The sequence below is a fragment of the Pygocentrus nattereri genome, chromosome 10 (genome assembly GCF_015220715.1).
Source record: "Pygocentrus nattereri isolate fPygNat1 chromosome 10, fPygNat1.pri, whole genome shotgun sequence".
Lineage (NCBI taxonomy): Eukaryota > Metazoa > Chordata > Actinopteri > Characiformes > Serrasalmidae > Pygocentrus > Pygocentrus nattereri.
The window spans coordinates 3,987,731-3,997,500 of NC_051220.1; the positions used below are offsets into that span (position 1 = coordinate 3,987,731).

General features: G+C 44.2%; 1 protein-coding gene across 11 annotated transcripts in view; it reads right to left on the reverse strand.

Moving 5' to 3' along the window:
* The window catches only part of birc6 (baculoviral IAP repeat containing 6), a 193,601-nt gene that overhangs the window by 74,522 nt on the left and 109,309 nt on the right, over positions 1–9,770 (reverse strand). For all 11 annotated transcript variants that reach the window (XM_037542199.1, XM_037542191.1, XM_037542197.1 and 8 more), the window contains exons 65-66: positions 7,814–7,978; positions 6,947–7,112 (exon numbers count right to left, since the gene is read on the reverse strand). In XM_037542199.1, coding sequence (XP_037398096.1) covers positions 6,947–7,112; positions 7,814–7,978 — 331 coding nt within the window. The remainder of the gene's footprint in view (positions 1–6,946; positions 7,113–7,813; positions 7,979–9,770) is intronic.

Genomic DNA, 9,770 nt, shown 5'->3' on the forward strand with positions numbered 1-9,770 from the left:
ACCACCACCACCACCTGCAAGCTACTCAATAGACTGAAGCCAACAGCACAGATAGCAGACGCCACACAACACACTGAGGATAAACAGCATGACTAGAGGAGGCTACACTGATGTACGAAATGCCACACAAAACTCTGAGGTCGACAGCATTTTTATGGAATGATACACAACAGACTGAGGTCAACAGCACGTCTATCAAATATCACACAATAGACTGAGCTTAACAGCATTTCACTAAAATGCGACACAACAGACTCGGCCTGGGCAATCTCCAAAAATAATTCACATTATATTTTCTAGTTTAAAAAAAAAATCAATAATCAATTATACGTGTTTATGTGCAGTAAAATCAATACTTGAAGGTGTTTTCATACGCACCATGAGGGTTTAGTTTTTCTGAGATTTACTAAGTTGGAACAGACTATATTTAAGTGGCGCAAACAAAAACAGTAATAATAATAATAATAATAATAATAATAATAATAATGACGACTATGAAGGATTAAGACTTGTTCCTTAAGCACAACAGTACCCACAAAAATAAAAGCATACTGTGGGAGAACTTACCACTATAACGATGAAATACTTATGTTGTCCAGCCCTACACATTTTGACCTCAGCGTAGCAATAGCACACAACAGGCTGCGGTCAACGGCTTTCTTCACAAATGCAACACACAAACTGAGGTCAAGCAGCTCTAGAAGAAGCCGCTATGCAACAGACTGAAGCCAACAACGTTGCCATTAGAGACACTGAGGTCAACAGCACTGCTACCAGGTGCTACACAACAGACTGAAGTCAAACAGCAGCAGCTCTGGGAGAAGAACCTCGTTCTATCCTTCATCATTCTGCACACAAAAGTAAGGTCTAACAATTCAGCATAACTATTAGTCAAGCAAGTAATTTTGTTGGGCAACGAGACAAACTGCACTGCTTCCCAGTGCTTCCCAAAGTGTACTGCAATCTGTTCGGAAAGACTGATGAGTACACACACCAAAAAAAAAAAATCCACGTTGCAATTTTCTTACAAATCAATAACTTTACCGAATAATTGACTATACCGGACTATACTGGTCCAGATTTCCATTACTCACTCAGTCAGTGTGCCCTGCTTCCGATGTAATGACTAATAAACCTTAGGATGTAATAACTCTTGGAATTTAAGAAGCCTTGGAAGCTTGGCCCTGGCATCTTTGTGCCTCAAGAGCTTTAGAGCGCTGTGACATGCTGTGCTATGTGGTCTTAAGCCTCCGAGTCTCCGGGGTTATGGGCTGCGGATGAGGTTAATCGTTACAGCCCTAGTCTTCAAAACGTCCTGAAGAAAGCTGGAACTGCACTCGCAGCCACTGCATTCCCTCTGACGTAGAAGCTTGGGGAGGAAACGGTCTGACCGGCTTCATTCAAATCTGAAGCCTTTATAAATCCCACGTGCCCAGACGATACGAAAGCCGCGCCAATACTGAACCGGCTAATCGAATCTCATTTCGCGCTGACCTCGACGTATGAGAGGGCCCTGTTGTCTGCTGAGCAGTGGGTTACGTAAAAAAAATTAGACAGGAGGGAGTGGGTGACTCATTTGAGAGTCGAGCAGGTTTTGACGTGCATTCAGACTGACACACTCATAAGTGGGAGAGGAGGGTGTTCAATAACGTTCAGTAAAAGGCATGAAACATGGATAAGAAAAAAAAAGGGGGGGGGTGGATCACGTGATGAGGCGAGCAGACAGCACACAGGAGTCTAATAGACTTCTCTCTCGCTCTGCCTCCATCTCGCTGTTTTATAAAGAGGGTCCCCCGAGTGAACAGGCCTCAGAGCCGCTCTACAGCCCCCATGTGAAACAGGCTCTACTGCTGCTGCTGAATACCAAACACACTCAGCCTGCACAATACACACATTTTTATACAATGTCGGGGTTTGATATCATACATATGTCCCATATTGTTTCCACTGGCCTTATATACTGGTATACGACCAATTAATTAAAATCCTGGTAAAAAGTCCATGATATGGATAAGAAAGCGCCGTCGTTTTAATACGGTGCAGTTCCGATCGGGGCATAAGAGCAATACATGAGCCATCTTATTTTAGAAAGCAAAGGTCTATCCACTCTGTGAAAGAGCGATTTCGTTACTAACTGAAATGCATGATCATTTTCACTTATTTTAATTGACATAACTGAAGGGAAAGCGGATGCACGTCCTGCAGATCGGACAGCGTAATGCTGGAATTGTACTCATTTGTCCAGCAAACTGAACTGAACATTCTTGGAAATTGTGACCGGCACCAAAAAAAAAAAAACTATTCCCTATTATATTTGTCAGATATGCACGATGATATCAGAATCATATCACTATATATACACACACACACACACACACACACAAATGGATACATTAATTAAGTGACCCTTATTAGTCCCACAATGAGGAAACTGCAACTCCGCACTTTAACCCATCCGTGCAGTGGAACACCACATACCCACTAGGGGGCAGTGAGCACACGTGCCCGGAGCGGTGAGCAGCCCTATCCACGCCACCCGGGGAGCAGTTGGGGGATAAGGTGTCTTGCTCAAGGGCACTTCCGTCACATACTGTCGACTCAGGGGACTGAACCAGCAACCCTCCGGCCACAGGGCTGTTTCCCTAACCTCCAGCTCACGACTGCCCCATATATAAAGTTAATACTTCAGTGTGCAAAAAAGTTTTTTTGCTCTTTTAAAGCACCAAAAGATTCTGCCACTTGTGACCACACGCTAGTGGTTGGTGTAGTATAGTGGTTAACACCTCTGCCTTCTACACTGTAGACTGGGGTTCAATCCCCACCTGGGCAAACACCCTACACTATACCAATAAGAGTCCTTGGGCAAGACTCCTAACACCACCTTCGCCTACCTGTGTAAAATGATCAAACTGTAAGTCACTCTGGATAAGAGCGTCAGCCAAATGTCATAAATGTAGACTAGACTTAATTAGATGCTGCTCCTTCGGCACAAGCCGGGTCGACCAGCCACACAGTACATGTCCTCTCTCAAAGACTGGATACACCTAAACTTAGTGTATCTTTATATCTGACAGCTGATGTTACTTCTGCGAAACAAAAATAGTGAATACTACACAAAACACAGACAGACAGACAAGAATCCCAGGTAGAACACACTGCCTATTTAATGCTAGAGGAAACACTGCAAACTGAAAGTGAACCAGTCCCGTCTGTCCGATTTCTGATTATTTAATAAGTGTCTGTGCTGATACGGATCCAGAAAAATCGACTCGGTGCGCCGCTACAAAATTCCCGCTTTCACAAAGACGTTGCGCATACAAATGAAGCCGCTTCTTCCAACTGTAACGCGCTCCCCTGCACTGCTTGCCCCCTTGTGTTCTTTTAACCCTCTTTGGTGGCGAAAGCCGCCTCTCTATTGTTTCGTTTCCCCTCTATATCCCCTTCTCTCTTTTCCTCCCTCCTCTCTGTCAGAGGGAATCGGACATTCTTAAAGGAGCGACAGCGGAGGTTTTCCTCTAGTCTTTTTCACCGCTTTCCTTCGCTCTTCCATTATCTTGCTCCTTTTCTTTACTACTATCTCTCACTGTCTCTCTCTTCATTGCCGCTAGCCTCTACTGCAGCCCGGCTGACTCACTGAAGCTCTAATGATGGTGCTACTGACGACAGCAAGGTGAATACAAAAGAAGCTCTGTTTACCTTGACACCATTGGAAGGGGCGGGGAGAACGGAGAACGAGGCAAACATGCTAAATCGAAATGGCGTCAATGTGGAAACACACACACACACACACACACACACACACACACACACTGGAGCAGAGCCGCAACTTGCAGCTGATAATGAGAACTAATTACTACACTCACCTCTTTATCCGTGCATATTTAATGAGGAAAACAAAGGAGTTAAAAGTCTTATGATACACTTGTTCACATACGCTCGCGCTAACCTCAGCCTGAAACATTAGTGGTATAAAAACCCACTGATCAATATGCAATAATCAATGATATGTATTTCTGCATATCATTAGTAGGACCTTGTATTCAACTCCCATTCACTCTGCCCTTTAAGCACCTTGTTTATTTTTCAGCGCAAGGAAAAAGAGCAGAAAACATGAATTTAACAGTAAATTTAATTGAACATAATACCAAATTATCCAATAATTAGTGTGTTCGCCCTTCGCCTTTATTGCAGCTTCCATTCTTTTCAGGAAACCTGCGTTCGGCTCGCTTCCGAGGATAGTTTTCCCACTGCTTCAAACTTCAGTCTTAAATGTTGGTTGCACGTTCTGCTTCTCAATCCAAGTTAACTTAATTACATATTCAGCTCATAAAGCTTTCTCCGTATTTCAGATGGCCAGCTGTTTCATGCCCTTCCTTTGGCTTCTCACAGTGGAAGGATGGACAGAACCTCCTGCGGATGTTTTCAGATCTGAAGCAGCTTGATTTTCTCCTCCCTCTCAAAGATGAAAGTGCTGTTTGTTAGGGGCTAATTTGGTGGCATAGCAGGTCTTGCAAGGTTGAAAGGAGAGACATTTTCTCTTGATCTTTTAGTCTTTTTTTTTTTTCATTCATGTTTGTCGGACTTTGCCTTTTTTATGCAAGTGGATCTTCTTATCCTCTACTTGTACTTACCCGTAAATTAATTAAAGGGGCTAATGTCAGTTTTTTAAAATAAAATTGTACCAAAATCATCAAATTAAGATGAAATTGTGAGGTTTCACGACACGCTGAAGAGAGAGGGATACCAGCAGAAAGTCCTAGACTGAATACCAGCAAAGTGAAAAAATGAACTTGATCCAATACTGTAACAAACCTATCCTGAGAAAGCAGGATATCGACATGAGGTCAGAGATTTACACCTATGTAACACACATGAATATGAATATGAATATGAATATGGATGCTCACACACACGCGAGTATAACTGGCAGTGAATGAGCCCCATGCAAAACGGGCGATAAGACCACATGCAGTTGTGTCTGAACAGTCTATTCATCACTGAATCGCTGACAAAACTGCATTCAGTCAAGGCACGAAACACGAAATACACAACACAGAGGCTGCGTCAGTTCGGGAAGGCATGAAACCCCACGGCTCTCGGGGAGGAGACACATACAGGCGTGCTGTAAATCCCTGGCAGGATGGAGGGATGCTCTCTCCACAGATGCACCCTCTGCCATTTTCCTGAGGCATGATAACACATGTCACATGCTTACACAAAGCACAGGTATAAAACACTCTCCCACAGTAGGACTTCCAAGATGATCCCTTTAAGGATTACTTACTTACTGCACAGTCCACCTGGACAAACACAGCCCCCCCCCATTCCTCCAACACTGGCACCTCCGGCTACAACACTGATCTACCCCGCAGCTCAAATACTAATTACAAGCCTTGCTGCCGGGTGGCCTTGGACTACAGGGAAACATCCAGAGCAAAATATTTCATGGCAGCCCAACACAATTCCACAAAACGCTGCTGTTAAATATTCGAGCGCTTATCCGACTCTGCTAAACGTGCTCATGTATATGGGAAATGTTCCCAGGAAAGCCGTAAGAGCAACAGCGAGAGAAGCAGAAACGGACCAAGAAATAGGGACTTGAAACTATCAGGCATCAGTATTTCACGCAAACCCAAAGCAGTTCCAAGACACTGTTACTAAATATCTAGATCTCGGTTAAGCGGTCAACGCTTAGGGCTGGGACCATAAGCAATTTGAATAAATCGAGAAAGAAAGGACGGTTTCCATTTGCGGAAAAGGAGCCGACAAAGCCTCAAGACCTTTTCACGCCTAGTCTGTTCTGTAAACTCCACAAAATACATGGTTGAAATGGAAGGGATTTGCTGCAAAAGGTTGTAATCCGTTTCTGAAAAGAGTAACGGCTGACGTACGTTTTATTTCTGTAATAAAGAAGGAATCCTTCGTAGTACAGCGCTGTTATTCCTTAGAAGCGTGAAGCCCACTGCCAGCAAAGAATATTCCTGAAGAGAAAAACGTTTCAGTTTTTGACATAATTTGAAAATACCTGCTGCCGTTTACGTTGTGGATAAATTTCATGATGACCAAAAGACACAGCCCGAATTGTTTTGTTTTATATATATATATATATATATATATATATATTTATATATATATATATATATATATTTATATCAGCCGGATTGATATCAGCAGAAAATCCTAAATTTGACTGGAAATAAATAAATAAATAATTAAATAAATAAATAAAACCCACAGATTTTAATGCTTGAAGCTGCCAATAGTGCAAAACTTTATCACTGTTACTACTCGAATCTATTTCCGCATTAGACTTCACGTGAAGGTTTCAGAGCTTTAAATTCTTAATCGTCTACTCTGCGTTTAGCGTTTGTGATGCCTGGTCATTAAACTCTAATAACGCAGGAACAATATTGTTTCTGATGGTGTTTTCTTTGTGGGAAAAGAAATGAAAACCAAGACAACAGATTCAGAAAATGTATCGGGAGCAGAGCACTCATGCATACAGGAAGGAAAGGAAAAATAATAAATTGTACTTATCAATTTGATGGCTGTTATTGACAATTATCGATAAATCCATGAATGGTCCCAGCCCTATTAACAACCTCTATAAATATGCTCAAGTCTGAAAGATAGTCACGGCCTGAGAGGCAGAGACAAACGGAAATAACGAGAGAGACGAAGAGAGGCTCTGAGGAAAAAGGCAGGGGCTCCACCTGCTGACTCACTGCACGGTCTTCGGCAAAAGAGTAATCTAAACACACACACACACACACACACACACCTGCATAGGCGATTATATAGCACAACTATCCCTTCAGATCAATAATATGCCCGCCATGTCTTTGTGAAAACGACAACCGTGTCCAGCCTTAAAAGTAAGCCGAACAGAGGTAAAGCAGTTCATAGAGCCAAGCACAGACAGAGACAGCGAAGTAGACTGCCGTACCGGAGTCGTTGCGGAGGTAGGAGGACATGGCGGGGATGAGGCAGGACTGGCTGAGCAGCTCCTGTAGGACGGAGGGCAGAGCCGTGCTGTTGTGACCTCTGCTCTCTGCTGACGGGGCCTCAGCTGACCCCACACATCCAGCAGGGTTAATGTAGCTTGCCAGCACCTACACACAACATGAGATACAATCAAACCAGGTCCTAATGCAGAACACAAACAAGCCATAACAGTAAGACCACTTCCTTGTCTCTACAATTATCGTCCATTTTATCAGCTCCACTGACCATATAGGAGCATTTTAATTGCAGCTCTACAGTTACAGACTGTAGTCCATCTGTTTCTCTGATACTCTGTTACCCTGTTCTTCAGTGGTCAGGACCCCCTATTTGGGTGGACACAGGGTTTAAAACTCCAGCAGCACTGCTGTGTCTGATCCACTCGCACCAGCACAACACACTAACACACCAGCACTACATCAGTGTTTCTGCAGTGCTGAGAATGATCCACCACCCAAATAGTACCTGCTCTGTGAGGGTCCATGGGGGTCCTGACCACTGAAGAACGGGGTAACAGAGTATCAGAGAAACAGATGGACTACAGTCTGTAACTGTAGAACTACAGAGTGCAGCTATACAGTAAGTGGAGCTGATAAAGTGGAGAATGGGCGTAGAAACAAGGAGGTGGTCACGATGTCATGCCTGATCGGTGTACATACGTAAATACCAGGTATGAAAAAAGATTCTGAAAAATAGAAATGCAAATCGGTTGGTGTCCAAAAGTCCTTACAACACATTAAAGCTAGCAGTGGCCAAGAAAGGGTTAGCCGTTTTAGGCTGAAGAGACAGAGAGCGAGTCAGTCAGTGTCACCTGTAGTAGGCAGGTGACGTGCTCTTCCTCCAGGCGCTGTTTGGTGAGGGCCTGCTCCACGTCCCAGCCCGAGGCGGTGGAGCCTGTGCCGAAACCCGTCCCTTTCGCCCAGTAAAGTTGCTGCTCCTCCGTGGTGCCTCCGCCGTGTCCACTCGACACCTGTGGCTAACACACAACACCACATACACACATTTAAAGACGATATATGATATACGCGGCTAACGCATACACATTCACACTTATTTAATCAAACGCATGATACACAGCCTGTTGCCATCACGCCTGCTGGGCTGCTGACACCTACATCAAACTATAGAGTTTCTGCCAAACCACTCCATCTAAAACACTATTTGGATGGGATTAGTATCATACGGCGAGGTGGGGTAGTGTGATTTTTACGGTTACTATAGTTTTTATTATATACAACATCTGCAGTGTCACTGCTGGACTGAGAATAGTCCACCAAGCAAAAAGATCCAGCCAACAGCGTCCTGTGACCACTGATGAAGGACTACAGGATGAGAAACCGTGCACCAACAGATGAGCTACTGTATTTAAATCTACAAGGTGGACCAACAAGGTAGGGCTGCCTAAAAGTGGACAGTGAGTGGACAGTGTGCTTAAAAACCCCAGCAGCACTGCTGCGTCTGATCCACTCATACCAGTGCAACACACGCTAACACCTCACCACCATGTCAGTGTCACTGCAGTGCTGAGAATGATCCACCACCCAAATAGTACCTGCTCTGTGAGGGTCCATGGGGGTCCTGACCACTGAAGATCAGGGTAACAGAGTATCAGAGAAACAGATGGACTACAGTCTGTAACTGTAGAACTACAGAGTGCAGCTATACAGTAAGTGGAGCTGATAAGATGTGTATTAAGCCCAAGTGGACTGGCACTGTATGTATGGTCCTCCTTCACTCCAAACACTAAAACATTCATAAAGACAGAAAAATGAGCTATTTTATCTGCTGGTGGTGATTTCTCATCCCAAAGCATTACAGACGTCGTCTTGAAAGGACTTTACCCCATGTAGACCTGATCCTGTCCGAACAGCACTCAAGACTCTACACCAGGGGTGCCTGGGCCCATGTAAGGCTACAGCCCTGCAGAGCTTGGTTATTCCACGTTCAAACCCACCTGATTCAACACAGCAGTTAATTAGCATATATAGTCAGTGTGTTTGAGCAGGGAAATCAGCAAACTGTGCAAGACGCAGGCCCACCACAAGCAGAACAGAACCCCCCGGCTCCACACCTGACTTTCCATTCACACCACATATCAACACGGACATGGATGGAGCACAATTTACACAGTCAGTGTCGTTCCCTGAAAGAGTGGGTGAAAGTGGTCTATAAACAGGAGCATGATCAGTATGTTCGGCAGCAACATCACAAGCCTACCCCTCGTTTTCGAGTGTCACTCTAACCCCTTGTGACGAGGGGCAGTGATTGAAATCTTGTCCTATGAAATGTGACCCTCATTTAATAAAAACAAAAAAAATCATTACTTCAATAACAGCTACTAGCGCCGCTCTGTAGGCGACCCGGCCCGTCTGCAGTGACCGCAGAGGAGGGAAAAGTTCACTGCTGGGCTTTAGTTACATTTAGGGCATGGATACAATCCACTAGTTACACATCAAAACGATTTAACTGCTGCCTTTTCATTTAATTCATTTCATTTACAGCTTTTGGTTGAGAGTCTTATCCAGAGCGACTCACAATTTGATCATTTTCACAGGTAGGCAGGGGTAGCGTTAGGAGTCTTGCCCAAGGACTCTTACTGGTGAAGTGTTGAGTGCTTACCCAGGTGGGGAATCGAACCCCAGCCTACAGCGCCGAAGGCAGCAGTGTTACTATACCATCACATTACGCACATACTAAAGATCAAGCCACTTCAATGTAGTGTTAAATCTGTTCTGTAGCTCATATTAATGTAAATTGTGTCTGCACTA